Source organism: Panthera pardus, unplaced genomic scaffold (genome assembly GCF_024362965.1).
Source record: "Panthera pardus isolate Hobbes unplaced genomic scaffold, ASM2436296v1 HiC_scaffold_22, whole genome shotgun sequence".
In the NCBI taxonomy this organism is placed as follows: Eukaryota; Metazoa; Chordata; class Mammalia; order Carnivora; family Felidae; genus Panthera; species Panthera pardus.
Genome location: NW_026526788.1, coordinates 72,069,723 through 72,089,172, shown reverse-complemented (window position 1 = coordinate 72,089,172; position 19,450 = coordinate 72,069,723). Strand labels below are relative to the sequence as shown.

Sequence of the window (19,450 nt, the reverse complement as noted above, 5' to 3'; positions counted from 1 at the left end):
AAGCCAGCCAGAATTTTTCATAGTCATTCCATTTATACTTCGATCAGAAAGGGCACGGCATACCAAAGACGCAGCACCTGTAAATTCACTCTCTGGCCAAAGACTCCAGAGTAGAAGGATTTGAAATTTGTAGGTTCCAGCTCAAATGCATTAACCTAATTCTTCTGCCTTCAGATTAGCCGGAGCTCTCCCAGATGCCTCTGTCATGAGCACAACTTTAACCAATTGTTTATTTCTGGTTATTGGGAGTGGGGGGAGGAACGGTTAGGTTTAAGCCAAAATACCTGGCCAAGATGAGGGGAAGAGAGAGAAGAATGAGCTTGCGGTGGAGGTAAGTTAGCAGTTACTGTCACTCGGGTCTTTCTCCAGAAGCTACTTTCACCTCCTAGACCACTGTATCTGAACTGCGGTTCCCCATTCCATTCTTACTGCTGCTTCTTTTCTTTTTAAGTTTCTTAATTTTGAGAGAGAGAGAGAGAGAGAGAGAGAGAGAGAGAGAGAATCCCAAACAGGCTCCGCACCATCAGCACAGAACCCGATGTGGGGCTTGAACTCACAAACCTGTGCCGAAATCAGGAGTCATGCCCTACTCCTGCGTCATCACCTCCAAGCATTTCTCATCACGGAATGTATTGCATATGTCACTTACATGCCTCTGCAATCCGCATGGGACCCCCGTGAGGGCACGGACTCTTGTCTTTTGTTGCCATCACGGATGTTCACTGCTACATGTTTAGCACAGAGCAGCTCCTGGCACTTAGTACACATTCCATTCACATTCCGTTCAAGTAAATGAATGAGCGAGTGAACCAACTCCCCAAGTGCAAGGCAAACACCCCGGAAAGCACAGGTGGTTCCAATAATTGGGAAGGGGGTCTCTTGAATCCACATGAGAGAAAGGAGGGCTGTGCGGTTTGTGGTGCTGGTTGTTCTGGGTTATTCGAGGCAACCAGTCCGCTGCGTCTCTCTTTCTCTGCATTCTACCGAGCCAGTAAGCCGTGTAACACGGCTAGGAGCATAAAAGGTATTTATATTCATTCAAAGCTGTTTCTTACAGCCTAAAAAAACGTAAAGTTTTGGAAAACAAGCTTCCAGTTTGCCTGAACTTAAAGGATAACAATTTTAGAACAAAATGTCACTTCTAAGAGGAAGATTAGGCTTCAATTATTCTGTCTGGTATATCGAAAAAATGCCAGCAAGGAGTCATATATTAACAATTTGCACATTCAGGTCTCAAATGGGGGAGTTTGATTTCTTACACAATGAATATGAAATAAAAAATTCCTAAAGCCAGGCCAAATCCCCGAGGACCTGATTAAAAACTGTTTTTAATTCATTGTGGGGAGGGGAACAACACACAACCAATTTACTCTTGCCATAAAAACAATCTAATCCCATGCAATTGTAATAAGCTTTTAAAGTTCTACATTTTAAACTTTTCATTTAAGCAGGGCTGCTCCTACCTAATTATGCAGATTTTGTTTGGAAGACTGGGAGCGGAAAGGGAAAAAAATAATCTTACTTAAATTTTCACTATATATTGATGAGATTTGGGGTAGAATTTTCTTTTAAAGAAACTGGTTCCATCCGTACTCTGAGCAGTGCCTGGCTCACAGAGGCTGCTCGGAGAGTGTATAGGGTGCTCCGTGGTGGTAAGAAATCACAGTTTTCGCTGTGTGATTTCACTGCCTGCCAAATTAGTGTGGATGCCACCAAGTTGCCTCAGTCTCATAATTAAGGATATGTTACTTTTTGCAAAAAAGCACCAACTAGTTTGTGTTTCGAAAAGAATTTTAAGAGCGCGGGAGGATGTTCTTGAAAGATGGGACAGTGATGGGGATCCCAAAATACAGGTTCGAGGCTGGGTTTCAAAGTGATGAGCATTTCAGGGCAAGCATCTTGCTCAGCACCTGGTACATAAATAGGAGCAATATTTGTTGCACGTTGAACGTACCTAAGTGTCCATCGCAGTGTGTAATGAATGAATTGATTTTTGAGCACCTGACCTGATGGCTGGCTCCTAGCATGTGTAGGGTGGATGGATGGATGGGTTTTGTTCAGAGAAGTCCAATACTGCAATCTGAATTTCTAGCATGCCTCTCTGGCTTCGTGTATCCTGTCTGTTACATTTGCTGCTTGACTTTGAAATTGGATTTCCTCCTGTTTTACTGCAGAAAATGCAATTCAAGCCTTTGGCAATGGCTCCGATGTGACCGTGTGGCAGCCAGCCCTCCCAGTTCAGACCACCACTGCCACCACCACCACAGCCTTCCGGGTCAAGAACAAGCCCCTGGGACCTGCAGGGTCGGAGAATGAGATCCCCACTCATGTTTTACCACCTTGTGCAAATCTGCAGGTAAGAGCCGAGCCCAAACTCCCAGCTGGAGCTCGCCTCTGGCGGGGGGGGGCGGCAGGGAAACACGGACCGATTTCCTACACTGCATTTAAAGATAGATGGCTGATGATGGAGGGCTGCTTGGGTTTGAATCTTAAAAGTGCATTATAACCACGATAAATGGAGATTGTGAAGTGCCACAGAGTGGGGAGAAAGGTGGGTTCTGGAACGGATGCCCATTTCCTGGGAGTGTGACTTTGGTCCAGGTACCCGTAGTTGGCCTTGGTGTCCTCACCTGTAAAATGAGGGGGCTAGGCAGATGAATCTTTAAGCTTTGTGTCTGTGGAGTGAGTGGAAGAGTTGAGTCGGGTACTGATTTGTATATTACGCTCATTCTGTGTTCTCTACAAAGCAGCAGCGTATTGAAAGAGAAGGGATTCTTGGGGTTGTCGCCATTGCTGGCATTTAAACCCAACGTGGAGTACTTAATTCTGTCTGAAGGTGAGCCAGAGACAGTGTCGCTAGGGAGGTGTTAACTCCAACGTAGAGTCCTGTATGGCTTCGTTCTTCCAGAAGCAGAAGAAGATGCTTTTCCAAAGTAGGAGGAGCCGTGTAGAGCTACCCTACGAAGCCTCTCGTGTGAATAGAGGCCAGGGAGAATGGCTGAGAGATTTCGTTGGGGTTAATCCAGATCTACAAGGGCAGACCCACCATGGCATGCTAACAGTGCTTTCCTGCCTTTAGTCAAAACAGAGCGTTTATTTTCCTTTTTATTGATTTTTTTTCGTAGTAACGAGTCCTCAGCTATTTAGCAAGACGTTGCGTATTTATATGTTTGCGAAATATTTTCACACATTTTTACCTTATTGGACGCCATCCTCCTGAGGGTTGTGGAAGACTAATAGTATTATCGCTAGCCTCGTTCTTGCACTTGAGGATACCAGGGCTTGGTGAGGTAACACTTTTGCTGGAGCTACGGAGTTTGTGTCACAGAACTGGTGCTGGGGATCTAGGAGACTCCTGTTGCTTTCGTGGTTCTTCCTGTATTTGGGGGGGGGGGTAGTGGTGACCACATGAGAATGTCTGCTTCCTGCCATGCTGGGGAAGGGGTCACGTGCGAGGCCCTGTGATATCACTTCACACTTGTCCCTGCAGTATACCCTCCCTTCTCTCTCCCCACCCTGCTGCCACCAAGGAGAAGGCTCACCGGAATGTTCACCAGAAACCTTCTTTTACCAATACCTCCCTGACCCACAATCCCCTTTGTTCCCTATAGACCACTGGGGCAGTGTTTTTGCTTCTGATTTGCTTGCTGTCTTCTCTCCCACAACGTCTCCTCTCTTCTTCTTGGATCTGCTACATTTCATTCAGTGACTCTGGGTCTCTGCCCCGTCCTCCTATGTCTTCCCCGCGAACATGCCCCCTCGGACACATTCAGACACACTCACACATGGCACTAAGGAGAAGGCACGCGAGGAAGCCGCGCAGTCTAGGGTCTACCAGATGTTCTTCATGCTTCTAAAGCATTTCCTGAGTATGTCCAATCTCCAGAGCACTGTGCAGAAACTGCCAGAACTGGGAGGAGGATTGGGGAATATTATAGCATCTAACTGCCCCGTCTTGCAGCGGAGGCCTCAGGCTCAGGAAGGGGAGGTGGCTCGCACAAAGTCCCCCCAGCCGGTGAGAGGAGGGTCTGGAGCCAGACATCGCACCACAGAAACAGGATCTATTCTTTGTCTCCAGCCAGTGCTCAGCGTCCTGCTTCCTCCTAGGTCAGCCTTCGGTTCTCGTTGGGTCCACTCAGATTCTAGCGTCAGGAAAGACAAGAGGCCAGATGAGCGATAGGACCCTGTTGCCATTCAGTGATAATAGTGGGCCAGAGAAGGTTCCCGGCTGGTAGAAGAGGCAAGCTCTGGCCGCAGCATGACCGGGTTCTTTTCTGCACATGTCTGAGTGCACAGAGCATGACCGCAGATGCAGCATTTATCCGGTTTATTGAGCTCTTTCCGTGTTGGGGAAATTTCGTGGAGTTGGGTACTCAAAACATCTCTCTCCTCGGTGAACTTAACAAACAATGGACAAGATGCCGCTTGTCAACATTTTGGGAAGGTCAGACCGAATTCACAGAGGACATTTCAGAAGAATAGCCATCGTTGGGAACTCCACGAAACTAGTTTCCTCCGCGAGAGACGACTCTGTTAGCCATAAGGAGGCATTCTCCCCACTTTCCTGTCCCCTGCTCCCCCCGCCCCCCACCAAGAACACGGCGACTGACTTCTGCTTCCTCTGGTATTTGCGTGTCTTGGCTACACAGTGTTTTGCCTCCGACACAGATCTGCCCAGCCACCCCTCCCTACAAGGAGGGCTCTGTGCCACTGCAAGGTTGCCCTGGCAACATCAGGGGACACGTGCGCTCTGTTCCCAAGAAACAGTGCCTTTCCTTCCCCTGTATCAGTGACAGGAAGTCTGCCTCCTAAATAGAGGGGCGAAGTAAAATTAGAGTGTGATGTTTATGTCAAGGCCGCCATTTAACTTCTCGGCAGAGGGGAGATGGAAGTGTGGGACTACCGAGGATTGAGCAGGCTGCCCAACTTCTCTACCCTGTGCCACACACACAGAATCCACATGCCTTGGAGCTAAGCCCTATTTCACTTCCAGGGAGCCCTTCAGGTTCCACCACACCTCACCTTTCTTCCGAAGACAATGACCTCCTTGAGCCTGTTTTAGCACATGTGAGGCAGGGAGCGAGGGCATGGGCTCTGCAGCCAAGCTTGTGTTCAGACCCAGGCTCTTATCCTCACCGACATCATGGCTTCTCCAAGCCTCAGCTTCTTCCTCTACAAAACTCAAGGATGACCAAGCTGCCAGAGTCGAGGGGATTAATGGGGGTAATGCTTCAGTCCCTGGGGCGGAACGAACACTCCAGAATGGTGCTTTAAAAATGTCCCATGCGATGCCTCATCCCGAGTCAGTTGGCCACCGGGTCCCTTGACGGCAGATGGAGGGGGGTGTTGTGCCTTGCTTGCAGACGTCCTTTCCTTTTCCAAATGAGTCAACTGAGGCAGGGAAAGGCTAGTGACTTAACCAGAATCACGTAGTACTTCTTTGGAAGGGCTGGGATTTTGGACCCAAAGCCAGTGTCCTTCTGCCTTATTCCATGAGCTTGGACAACCCGGGCTCTTTCTTTGAATTAGGAATGGACAGAAAGGAGGAAGTAAAAACCAGAAAAGGAAGTTATGCAGTATGCAGTATTGTCTTTCTGCAGTTGACTTATTTCACTTAGCATAATGCCCTCCAGGTTCCCGATCTCACTTACATGTAGGATCTAAAAACATCAGGCTTTTAAAGCAGAGTAGAATGGTTGTTACCAGGTGCTTGGTGGTGGGGGAATATAGGGGTGCTGGTCAAAGGCTACAGGTTGCAGTTAGGTGGATGGATGGGATCTGCAGCTCTCATATACAGTATGGTGATGATGGCTAACCATACTGTACTGTATACTTGGAACTTGCCAAGAGAGCAGATCTTAATTGTTCTCGCTCTCCACCCAAAGTGGTAACCACATCAGGTGACAGACACTATGTTTATTAGCTTGATTGTGATAAACCTTTTGTCATGGATACATGCATCAAAACATCACTTGGTATTCCTTCAATATATACAGTTATACCTCAGTCAAGCTTGGTTGGGGGAACAGAAAAGTCGGCGAGGAGAAGCTGGTTTTGACAGAGGAGTTATGACCCCCCATGCTTCCTGAAGGCAGCTATTCAAATAATAAGGAAAACGCAAAGTTCCTGCTTTAGGTCGGGATTCTTTGTGCAATTCCAGGAGACAGGATATAGGGGAAAGACTGAAAGTTTGCCAGTAAAAGTTTTTGCAGCTTGGTGATGTCTTTAGAATGACCTATACTAACAACAGTTGAAAGAATCATTGGAGGCCAGAGGATAGGAGACGAGTGAGTGATAGGAGACGGGCCTTCGGCTCGAGAACGTGGTCCCTGGCACTGATTTAGGACTCTCGCTTTGGAGTATCACTCCCAGGAGACTCATTCTCTCCATCTGTCCTTCTTTGGCCTGCCTGGCTGTCTCCAGATAAATTACCATTTGCCGGGGGTCCTAGAAATATCTTAGAATGGCGTTTGTCCCAGCCGCATGTGTCATTACTCAGAATAGAACTGACTTAAACCAGCTTGGGATCCATTGGTAACAGATTTGGAGAAAGTCAACTATCTTTGGCAGCTCTAAAGTTCACTTCCCTTGAGAGGCACCCTCTTGTAATATTTTAAAATATACAATAATATGAGAAAACTCTTGGGGACTTGAGTTTCTGTCTTAACATTTGAGATAGATTTCCCCCTCGGAAAGGAAGAAATAAGAATAAACATTTTCAAAAGTCGGCTTCAAAGTGCAATTATCAACAGACCAAGTGCAATTCTTTTGGAGGAATGGGTGGCCTTGGGTGTGGGGCATACGGGACTCGTCTGCAGTTCCTATGAAAGGCTCGCCTTTAAAAAAGGAAAGTTGATTGATTGGAATAAAATGTCATAGAAATGTCCAAGTGCTAACCCCCTGAGGTGATAAAATGCCAGGTTTTGGGTAACCCGCCAAGCTCCCATGTCAGGATTAATTGGCAGTCATATTAGTAACAAGTGTGACGCAGGCTGTGCTATTGTTGGCATATCCCTTTGACTTGTACAAAGTGGTCACGTGAAAAACAAAGGAAGATTAAAAATTCTACCAATTATTTCATCTTACGTGCACTTGAGTGGTCTGCTAGCTGGAAAAAGCTCAGGATATTTAAACCAAATGGACTGTGCTTGTCGCTTATTTAAAGTAAATATCTTTGGGAGATGTAAGTAAGCATCGGAAAAATCCCTACTTGGCATCATTGTTCACTACTTAAGTCCGGAAGCTTAAAGTGAAGACCCCTTAAAGTGGCATTTGTAGGTCTTGGATGCCATGGTCAAACAGGTTGATACCTCCTCTTGGCTGCAGCTGAGGACCCCGGGGAACATTTTGCTGTCTCTGCCCCTGCCACTCTTTCCCCACGAAAGAGATGTGACAGGAGAAAGCCTGGTAGATTTGGGGGGCACACACTCGGATCCATGGCCGGCAGGGTTGGTGTGGAATAGCTGTGACCAGTTAGAAGGCTCTGGTGAACAGCACAAGCCACAACCAAAGTCGGGTGTTTTTTTTTTTGTGAGCCAAAGAAAACGTGTGTGGGGAGACATGGAAGGCCAGAGGTTGCAGACGGATCTCAAGTAGGGCTCCTCCCCTCTCCCTAGCGGGACTTTTAAGGCAGCATTCTCGGAAAGAACCAGCAATGCAGCTTTCTCAGTCATAGAAGAGATGCGAGCACAGTCCCGTGGGTAGCCTTGGTGAGGATGCTTACTGCAAAAACCACCAGTGCAGAGGCCGGCTGTCCCCTTCCCCACAATAACCCATCATCTGCCTTGGTGGTTGGACCACACTAACCCTAAGGGTCCCACAACAGGGCCACTGCTGGCCCTCAGTGGGCCATGGGAGCAAAGGCCTTGAGGTGGGCCTCTTTCCTGGAGGAGAAGATCTGCAGCATCCACCGGACTGGAATCCACATCGATATCTCGCTGGCCTCCCTTACTCCCTCCAGTTCCTTCTCTTCATGGAGTACAGTTTGAAGCCTATAGAAATGGTCTGGGTGCTTGTAGGATGTAGGATGTTTACAGGTTGCTGAGAGGGACAGAGGGCAGGCAAGATTTGCCTATCTATTACACTCCTCCATATTAGAGTATTAAAACATTTAATTAGAATATTGACTATTAGAATATTGAAAATGATCTATGTCTGAAGCAAGACTTCCCATCCTGGAAGAATAGCGTGCCCTACCCCTCCTCTGCCTCAGTGCCTCATCACCTCAACAACGTCCGTCCCTTTGTACCTGATAGGGTGACACCAGACCGGAAGTGATTTCGAAACGCTTCCAGGGCCAGCCCCCCAAAAGTCTAGATGTGGCGGTGGGAAGGCAATTATCCAAACCTACTAAATACCCAGGGATCCTCTGGCTGTGACCAAGTGAAAATTTTAAGTGTTGAGTTTTAAAAGGAAAGCTGCCAATGGGTGTTCTGTAAATCATTTGTGCCAGCAGACTGACCCCATTATGTCAGCTAATCCTGGAAATACAGGAGGTAAATTTAAATCTTCGAGCATGAAGCACTTAATCAATATTCTAAATGTTTTTCTTGCAATTTATGCTAGCAGAGCAATGGGGTGCTTTGGCGTCCTGTTAATCTTCCACCGGAGAAGAGGCACTCGAGACAAGGCCAGGGTGGTGGGATTTCGCACAGGATGGTTGGTGGGAGGGCAGGAAGCTGGAAAGGGAAAGAGGGAGGTGGTTATTTCCACACGAGTCCCCTGGCTTGGGGACGCTCATCCACCGATCCCAGCGGGCAGAGCCACTCCGCGCGTACCTCCTTGGTACTTTCCTTTAACCCGTGCTTGACAGCCTCGGAGTTGACTTGCCAGGAAGAGCATGAGCTGGGGTCAGATGCACCCGAGTGAGAACCCTGGTTCAGTTCTTATTGCTGTGTGACCTGGGGCATGTTTCCTATCTCCTCTGAATGCCTGCTATACAATATCACCTGCTGCTCTGGTCTGCTGTGAAGATTGAAAAACCGGTGCCCAGACGCAAAGGGCCCAGCTGTCCAACCCTTGTGATTGATGAGATGTGCAAGAGCTTTGACTCTGGACGCCGGGGCCATAAAGGAAGGGCTCTTCCCAGTGGCGGGGAGGCCGTGAAGCAGAAAAGATAGATCTTTTTAGATTGTGCTTTCTTAATTTCTAAGAACCATTTGAACTGAGTGATATCCAGCCAGTTCTAAGAATTGGCCATTGTAGAAAGTCCTAAGGAAGGAGGGAAGTGCAGGTGTTCTTGGGACAGCAAGACAAGGAAGAAGGGAAACCAAAAGGCAATTAAAAAAAAAAAAAAAGGACGAGGTCTTGAGGGGTTACAACTGTTCCAAACTCCATCTCACCATGCCCAGAAGGACTGTCCTGGGAGTGTCATCCTAACAGCCAGCTTCTTGGCAGCGTGACTGGGGCCATGACAATAGTCAGATCTCGGTCCGTTCTGGGTACCAGAGTGGGACTGTCTGCCAGGGGCCATTGCCACGTCTCTCTAACCAGTTGCTGACATTGGGAAGAGGGGACACACCTGTAAACAGCAAACAGTCTTAGTTGCAGGAAAGATAGTGTTTTGAGAACCAGCCCCACCTCTTCGCCTCTGAGACCAGGACTTTGAGTCTTTCCCATATCTGCATTCTGCCTGTATGTTAGTTGCTTAATATTTATGTTTAAACTAGATATGCTTACTTCTATCAACACTGTCATTTTTAGACTCATCCGAAGCTGTTAACATATCTGAAATATATGCAAATCAGTGTGCTCATCCTCTATAATCGTAAATATTAAAATTAAAACAATAAATAGTGTTTGTAATGCCACCTAAATAGTGTCATATACACCAGTGGTCTCCCAGACCCTACTTGGAGAAACATGATAAACCATCTAATGTGACAGAACCCAGAACTATTTGCTTTGATAACATGCATCGCCTCCTTTTTTATGGTTGGGTATTAATAAAGCAAATGTGCATAAGCTCTTCCCATGAGTCGAGTACTTTCCTAAGCACAGTCACTCAGTCCCCACAGTAACTTCATGAGGTCAGTACTGTTGTTCCCATTTTTTCAGACAAGAAGCCTGAGACACAGAGAGACTTGAGCAGGAGAGGAGAAATGGAAAGGTGGCACCTTCCCCTTCTGTGTGTTTTAAATGGCTACACTACATTACCTAAATCACTGCACTTTACCTTTTTGTTTCCGGATAACATTATTCACTCAGTAGAGATTAAAATCAGTTCCTAGATTCTTGTTGAACATCTGGCAGATGGAGATGCCAGACTGGCTCATAAACTGGCGTAAAGAAAGGAAATGACACCTATCCTGACACCAACTGGTGTCCCTAGAACAACTCAATTCTGACGCTGGCTCTCGGAGTCAGCACAGACTCCAGAGGCTAAAGGGCACAGCCCCCAACAAGACTGCCCTTACTTCATATGCCAGCCATGCTTCAGGGATCCCCAGCCACAAATTCAGGGGTTCCCATGACTCCTCAGGTTCAATTCACTAGAACGACTCAGAACTCAGAAAAGCACTATGACTGATTATTACAGTTTTATTATAAAGGATACAAAGCAGGACTAGCCAAATGCAGAGATATGTAGGCTGAGGCCTGGGAGAGTCTCCAAAAAGAGAACTTTCGTGCTTTTCCCTGCGGGATCAAACACATCACCCTCCCAGCGCACTGATGCATTCACCACCCAGGAAGCTCCACGGGGTTTCAGGGACCAGAGTTTTAACTGGGGTTTCATTACATAGGCATGATTGATTGAGCCATTGGACATGTGATTGAATGCAGTCTTCTGCCCCTCTCTGGTCCCTGGAGGTCGGCAGGTTGGACTGACCTCACGTGATTCAAAGCCCCAACCTAGTTGGTCTTTCTGGTGACCAGCCCCCGTTCTGAGTCATCTCATTCCCATAAACTCAGGGGTGATCCACAGGGCTCAATGAATACCAAAGATCCTCCCATCACTCAAGAACTTCCAGGAATGTAAAGGTTTCTCCCAGAAACCAGGAACAAAAGCTAGTCAGATTCTAATTTTAATTCTGGGGCCAAACAGTGAAACTCCTCACAAGAAAGCTGGAGTCGAAATTTTGAACGTGGGCTCAGTTCACCACTTACCAGCCGTGAATCCTTGGGAAAACTACTTAGCCTCTTTGTCTCAACTTCCTCATCCATGAAATGGGGATGATGGTGGTAGAGCCTTCTGGGATGTTACAAGGATTCAGTGTGATCCCACCCGTGAGGTGCTCTTGGTGTACCGCCAAGCTCTGAGGAGGTGCTAGTCGAGTCTTTCTCATCTGTGAGCTTTGTGTAGCTTCTGGCACTTGGATCTCCCTGGTCCCCTCTGTCCCATCTTCTGGGGAAGTGCCCTGAAGGGCCAGGCTGGGTTTTGCATTGCTTTATGGATCCTATTTTCAGTGGTTTTTCTGGGCTTGGTAGCCTGTAAGGCTTTGCCACCTGTGCAGCAGGCTTATTAAGGATAAGAGAAGGTGAGTCCTTGTCAAAGTGGTACTTTAGAAATGTAATTTAGATTCAGATGCTTCTTCATGGGAAACCGCTTGCTTCCTTGGAATTCTTTGCAGAGGGTGGGCTGGTCGCCTCTATGCCAATCTTGGAAATTTCGATAAGGATTGTTTGGTGATCTCTTGGCTGTGAATTGAACAGTTCCCCCAGGTCAGGCTTGCTCAACCTTGGCCCTATTGACATTTTGGTCTCTCAGTTCTTTGTCGTGGGGAGGGTGGGGGCTGTCCTGTGCCTTGTAGGATGTTTAGGAGCACCCTTGGCCTTCATCTTCTAGATGCCAGTAGCACCTTTCCCTAGTTATGACAACCGAAAATGTTCCTGGACATGGCCAAAGTCCCTTGGAGGGCAAAACCGTCCCTGAGGGAGGACCACTGTCCAGGAAATGAGGGCTGCCTCAAAGCCCCCCTTTCCTTTTGACAACAAGAGAAATGGAGGTGTTGGAGAGTCTTCTCAGGTTTCTCTGCATGATAAGCAACATAGGGAAATGGAAGAGCGGAGAGCCACATTGGACCAAATCTTTCCTGGGTAGTCCAGGCAAGAACAATGAAAAGGGGCTGCGGTTGCTACCAAAGTGCCATGCTTGGACATTTAAGCTAATTTCCCCGAGGAAACACTGCCCTTGGGGTGGGACCTGAGGATACTATCAGAGGTAGCATTAACTGAGGCTCTTGACCCAGGTCTCACCATCCAAGGACCATGGCCTTTAGGGCCCCTCACCCTCACATTCTTCTGTGGAATGTTTTTCACCCACCCAGCATGCTGGACGAGTAATCCACAGGTGACATTTCAAAGGAGACTTTTGCCGGACCACCGGAGTGGGTGGCAGCGTTTATATATAACCCCCATCAGGCTTCCCGTGTGGACTTTGAGCAGGGGGGAGCTCCAGGAAGGGTGGTAACAGAGCAGGATCCAGATCAGACCGCCAATGCCAGACTCGTCACCACTGAGCCCTCAGCATGTGTGCTGAATCCCAATGACTGTGGCAGCACTGATGCCATTTCCTGAGCCTTTTGTTTAAGAAAATGACCTTGGTGCTGCATGTTATTTGTGGTATTTGGTTTATGATCTGTGTGACGTTTCTACCATTTCTGCATATTGCGGAGTGTTTTCTAGCACCTACTGTTGTTTCGGTCTCATAAAACAAAACAAAAAAACCCCCCAAATCTTGGCTACACCTAGCGTTTCCTCTGCATAATGCTCTCCTGCTTGGAGTGAGTTTATTTCCCCTGCTCTGAGAGAAACGAGCCGTGAGGGGTGTCTTCCCTTAGCAGAAGTGCTAAGCCTCCGGGCCTCCCACCCAGGCTGCTCCTGGGCTCCCCCAGAAGCCTCCCTGCAGAGCTGTGGACCAGGCGGCCAAGGGGCCTAGGGGCCTGCGTGATGGGCCCAGCTACTCCCAGCATGAAGAGGCTGCCAGTGGGCTCCTGAGATTTAATCTGCCCGGCTCCAGCTGCCAGCTGATGAGCTCAGAGGGAAGCTGCCTCCCAGGATCCACCCACGTTCGCCCTGGGAGGAAGGAGGCTGTTGTAAAAACAGTTTTCGAAAGAACTGCTTATAGAGCATTTTCCAAGCCCCTTCATCCAGGAGAGTGCCTGAATTCCAAACTTAGAAATTGGGTACTACTCCATTAAGGCAGCATGCTGAAGCACACCTTCAGTTGTGTATTCAAACCCTATCGGACATGGAAGCCTGCAGCCTATAACTGGTACCAAAAAAACAGGAATCTTATCTTGGGGGGCAGGCTTCCTGGTAGGTGGGTGGCCGGTGTGCACATCACCCGCACCACAGGGGGCGGTGGCACACGTCGTATCAGCACGATTGGGCCACCCAAACAAAGCACCATAGACCGGGGGGGCTTCCGCAACTGAAATTTCTTCCTCACGGTTCTAGAGACCGGAAATCCAAGATCAAGGCTTGGGTTCTCCTGAGGTCGTCTCCGTGGCTTTGCACATGGCTGTGTTCTCACCATGTGTTTGCGGTGACTTTGCCTGTGTGTATGTGTCCTTGGTGTCCCTCTGCGTGTCCACATCTCCTCTTCTTATAAGAACACCAGTTAGGGTGCGGGGAGCCTGGGTGGCTCAGTCTGTGAAGCGTCCAACCATCAGTTTCAGCTCAGGTTGTGATCTTGTGGTTTGCGGGTTCGTGGGTTTGAGCCAAGCGTAGGGCTCCATGCTGATGGTGTGGAGCCTGCTTGGGACTCTCTCTCCCTCTCTGTCTGCCTCTCTCCTGCTTGTTCTCTCTCTCTCTCTCTCTCTCTCTCTCAATAAATAAATAAACTTAAAAAAAAAAAAGAACACCAGTTCCAGTGGAGTGGGGCCCACCCTAACAACTTCACTATAACTTAATCACCTCTTTAAAGACCTGTCTCCAAATACAGTCACATTCTGAGGACCTGGGGAATAGGGCTTCAACATACAAATTTTGGGGGGACCCCATTCGTCCGTAACATATGTCTGAGGGGAGGTACTTGATAACTAAATATTTGACATTAAAAAAAATCTCATTTATGTGGTGGATTTAAGCAGAAAAAATTACTCTTGCCACAGGTCTTCCCACAGTGCACTGGGTTCTGCTAAGTATCTCTTGTGTATAGCCTTTGAACGTGAGAGACTCGCTCTCGGCTGGTCCTATGATGGAAAGAACATGGGAAGGCCCCTCCCTTGGGCTGCCCCGGCCAGCCTGCACACACCTGCTGTCCGCTTTGCTTGGAGCTCTGGCTATCACTCGTGAGCTTCCACAAATTTAATTCAAGCAATGACTTTTTGTGATTGGCACATTTGCATTGTAGCAAACGTTGGTTCAACATATTGTTGGAATACACAATACTGTAATTTAAGATTATTTTATCAGCAGTAAAGGGTTTTATAATTCATTTAAAAAGTTGTAATGGGCTTGAGCATCTTCAGTGGAGTTTAATAATATAGCGTTTTATAGCTGGCTGTAAAACTTCAGATTACGGTTTTAGCAATTGTGCAATTCTATTTTATAGTTTAATAATTGTTCAAATGAAGGAGAGTATAACGTTCCTAAAAACCAATTTAATGACTTAGAAAAATAGCCTTTATCAAAATCTAACGTACACCTTTAATGAACCCAGATGTCACCTTTTCAACAAAGGCAGATCATGGCATCTATTTTTCTCAACCACAAAACCCTCCAAATTAAGTGCATCCAGTGTAGTATCTCCAAGTTATGGTTTTCTCTTTTTTAAAAAATATTTTATCCCTAATCTCCGATAGCCAGAATAAGCCTATTTGCCAAGCACAAGGTGGATGGCAGCTAGGCCACGAGAGCTTCCGCAGGAACAGGGAGTAAATCGGTTCTCTCTTTAGAAGGTTCTTTGTTTTACAGATGACCCCTTCATCCCACTGCTTCAACCGCAGCTGCTAACTTTAATAAAGTCCCTTATTAATGCCTCCAGATAGCCCATACTTAACCATTCTGTGAGTGAGTGGCAAAATGGGGAACCCTACATTTATAATATAATTGTATACTATTATTACGAGCAATAAAAGTGTTAGCATATAGCATTGGGGAAAAGGCATTAATTCATGCTGTCATTGGAATTACAGTTCATGTTGTTATATTTTGGGATTTTCCTGGGTTATATTCTCAGACAGCTAAAACCAATAAAAGAGTAGGCTCTACACAAACACGGTTACCATGGAATACGCTTTGGCAACATGGACCCAGGACCCTTGGGTGCGGTGATTCTTGGGTGAACCAGCTCTGGTTCAGAGCCGTGTTGCAGTTACGGAGAAGTGGCAACAGCCAGAGGAAGTCCATGTGGCTGGGCTCCTTCCTGGCTGGGGTGCAGTCCATGGGCTTGGGGCTCACGGGCCATTTCCGCTTTGTGTTATTAACAGCGGTGGCTGTGATGTGAATGTCAGGGAGGCAGACCCTGAACTGTCCACCAGAGAAGTAAGCAGGAGAGAGGTCCCCAGCAGTGGTAGACTGTCTTGCATCACCCTGAAATGATGGGGGCCTCCTTTTCCCTGCTTCCCGCTCTGTTCTCTAGCAGCCCCACCCTTCGTTGCCAGCCCCAGAAAGCTTCTAGCTGAAAGTTGGTGCTGCTTGGGAACAACTTAAGGCTGCCTGTCCCAGAAGCATCTGAGTATTCTCTCCCAGATCACAGCCATCTCAGCAAGGATACCACAGCCGGAAGGCATTCTTGCTGTCCCGAGGCAGGCACTTGCTCAGGCGTCAGCTGTTGTCTGTACCTATTCCTGCCCCGGCACGTGGTGCCCCCTAGGTTATAACGAGGTTAGGGGGGGGTGGGTAGTAGCCCTTAGTGATTCTGAAGTCCCATGAAGAGCACAGGCATCGTTCAGTTTACTCCAAAACCAAGCTCACTTTGAGATAATGTAGCTCAAGTGTTGAGTGTGCCCGTGCTTGACGAGGGATCACGCAGACAATAGACCAGCAGAAGTATGGTTAGTTCTCAAAGTTGCTTTTTTCTCTGTTTGTAAGAAAAAAAGGTTGTGCTTAAGAATAAACAACACTGAAGGGCCAGGCTTCTTGCTATATTAGAATCAAACCTTTCTGTGGGTTTCAATAGAGAGCAATTTCACGTCCTTAATCCTTGGATTCATCATCTGTAATATGGGAATCATGAGCACCTACTGCCTAGGAGGGTTGTAATAATTAAACAAATTAAAATTCTCCAGCGTAGTAATGGAGCCTCCAGTTCAGCACAGTGACTGTTTTTATCATCATTTGATCCTCCTGGTTGGTGAGTGCTGAGCACGAGACGGAAGGAGCCTGTACTAAGGGGACAGTTGGTGACCTTTACCCCCAGATTTTTCAAGGACATGAACTTGGGCATCATACAGGGTATGTACCCTGCAAAAGTGAGCCAGCCTCAAGTTGAACTATTTTTTAAGTCTTTTTTTTAATGTTTTATTTATTTGAGAGAGAGAGAGAGAGAGAGTGCAGCACGAGCAGGGGAGGGACAGAGAGAGAGGGAGACACAGAATCCGAAGCAGCTCTAGTCTCTGAGCTGTCAGCACAGAGCCCGATGCGGGGCACGAACTCCCCAGCAGTGAGGTCATGACCTGAGCTGAAGTCGGACACTTAACTGCCTGAGCCACCCAGGTGCCCCAACTTGAACCAATTTTTTATGATCACCCACTTATGATGCCTTCTCCTACCGCTTTTGTCAAAAAGGGGGGCTAATAACTTAAAGATGGGGATGAGAAGACTAGGCCCCCTCAAGGTGTTCTAGGAAGAGCCATTAGGCCACTTGAACCTGCGGTTTAGAGGGCAGTGAGGCTGGCCCGTCAGAGGGACAGTAATTCAGCAGTTGGACAATTGCTTAACCCAATTGCCGGATAATAAACATGCTTAATAAAAAGGAATAGGACGTCTGCACCATCTTGGCCATAAATATGCTCTCTTGTTCTGGGTAACCTATGAGAATACCTCTGAGGACACTTAGATCACATACTATAAATAAATCCAATTTCTTGTATCCCCTACTGACCTCTTATCCTTAGGACCTCTAACCAACCATACCTCCCTGATAATAGGCTCTGCCTTGTGTTTGAGCCGTGGAGCTCATGCGTGGGAGGAAAATGGCTCCGGTTCTCCTGTGAGGTTCAACAGAAGGCTCCCCTCCCTTGGACCCCTCCTGTTCAAAGCGCGAGAGGAGTCACAGCATGGACAGGGCTGTCTGGAAAGGAAGCTCCGGGTGGTGGGCACTGAGTAGACACTGCAGTTTTCCCCAGGTGGCTGTTGCTGTCCTCTCCTAGGCAGCATGCGTGACCCCAGGCTTATTACTGCTTCCCTGGGCCCCTTCTCAGCTGTCAGCGGGATAAGAAGAACTACTTCTATGGGTTATCTGGGGGTTATGGGAGATCACGTGTGCCGTGTCTGGCGTGGAGTCCATATGCATGGGTTTTGGAGTCAAGGGGACTGAAGTCAGACAGATGACATCCCCATGCAGACACCCCAGGCTGCAGAAACTCGGCGAGTCCCAGCCTCTCAGAACCCTCGTTTTCTGATCCGTGCAAAGGGGTAGAGCCCCCCTCAGAAAGTCATGTGAGCGATTGGGAGTGTTCAGTGAAGCACAGATGGGGTCATTATCGGAGGGGGCCGTCGTGAATGGTAACTGTCACAGTATCACTCTTGGTCTCCTTGGTTTTCCTCAATGATCTGTTTTTCTCCGTGTACGAAGAGCACATTTTTCTCTCAAGTTTTTAAAATTTTTGCTTTCACCTGGTTTTCCACAGCGCCCAGGGTACTCCATTTTCTGAACAGAGGGTGAACTAAAGCCCAGGGTCGGTTATGTCTGCAGACCACGGCGTTTTATATCAAACCTTAGTTACCACCATAAGTCACAGATCCATTACGGGGCCGCACTCAGCTGCACATAAATGCACAGGAGAATGAGAGGCTTAATAAATATTATCTGATGGCTATGAGGATGCGCGTCTGATGAGACAGACTTCATGCACTTCTCATCAGAGACCACAATGAATCTTTCCTGTTGCCCTTGCACATTTGCATTTCTGACTGCGCATCTGAGAAAACAAATGTTTCATTTTAGGGCCATCCCCCTAGTTGCCTTTATACCATTCTCGCTTGAATGTTCGCTATACAAAAACGCCTCCCCTACCCCAAACCAAAATGTCTTCCACACATTGTTTGGCATCATCTGACTGTTAATTGGGCATAATTTTCTAAAATACAGGTCGTAATTGCTTCTTGTCTGAATATTTTACTAATCAAACAAGTTAACCATGAAGGAAAACACAGTTCTCTGGTGTAGTTTGCAACCTGTGTTTGCCCCAACTTAGGGGAAAGCAAAATGGATGCAAGATGATCCTGTGAAGTATGGACAGAAGAAAGGCCAGCTCGAGTGCCATGGGAAGCTCCCTGCTGTAGACGGTGTCTGCACCCAGTGCTCCTGGCCATCTTGCCATTAGTGTTGAATTACAAGTGCAGGGCTGCAGGAATCCTTTTTATGGCATGCTGGAGACTGACGGGCAAGCCCGAGGGACTGCTTAGCTAATGGAGGACTGTTGATATATCCTGCTGGACTGTATCTCTTTCACTGCATTCATTTTTTAAATCCAAGGGATCACAGAAGACCATAAGCCAGTTCTAGTCACTATCATGTTCGCAAGCCAAATTAGCTTCAGCTTTTGCATTTCTCCAGCCCCTGCCCCAATCCAAGAGCACTAGCCTAGACACAGGGAGGCTAAAGCAATCATCAACAGCAACCTGAGGTTTTCAAGGACTTCCACCTTCACATTTGATTCTCAGAACAACTCTTCGAGGCAAGCAGCAGGGCAGAGATTATTGTAATTAAAGCTGATGGTTGAAAAGCCAAGGCTAGGACTTTCCTAAGCTGTGTTCATTGTATCATACTTTATCAGTCAAGCCGGTACCAGCAGCAAGTTCTAAGCCATAGTAGAAGTTCTCTTAACTGACCCTCATGTAACCAACTCATCAGAAGCCAACCTTTCCATTCTCTTGTGAACATCTAACGCCCATGGCGGACTGCATGCCCCAAGCTGGTGGCCTCTGTCCTCCTGCCCACCTCTGCCCTTGCTCTCTCTCTAGTTGAGAGGCAGGCTTAAAAGAGTCAGGCATGTTTGTTCTCAAGCCTTTTTGTGTTCTTTTATTTGTATTTTGCTTACATAATCTAATTCAGTATTCCATGAAGGATTGAAATCGAAGCACAAAAGAAAGTATAGTTGTTTCCATGAAAACTAAGTGGAATACCTTGAAAGAGCCAAATCCTTTTTTTAAAAGAAATGCCTTTGGATTAGGTGTGGGTGAGACAAAATTATAAAAGACTGAGAAAGATTACAAAAATGTAAAAAGATTCTGCACTGAGATTCCTCTGCAGGTAGCAAACAAATGTCACTACCATTTTAAAGAAACTGAAACTGGAAATTGTAGACCGTGAACAATTCTAAGTGTAGCTTATGCAGAA

General features: G+C 47.3%; 1 protein-coding gene across 5 annotated transcripts in view; it reads left to right on the top strand.

Moving 5' to 3' along the window:
- GFRA1 (GDNF family receptor alpha 1) overlaps window positions 1–19,450 on the top strand; it is a 210,398-nt gene that overhangs the window by 179,024 nt on the left and 11,924 nt on the right. For all 5 annotated transcript variants that reach the window (XM_019459547.2, XM_019459550.2, XM_019459546.2 and 2 more), the window contains one exon: window positions 2,175–2,356. In XM_019459547.2, coding sequence (XP_019315092.1) covers window positions 2,175–2,356 — 182 coding nt within the window. The remainder of the gene's footprint in view (window positions 1–2,174; window positions 2,357–19,450) is intronic.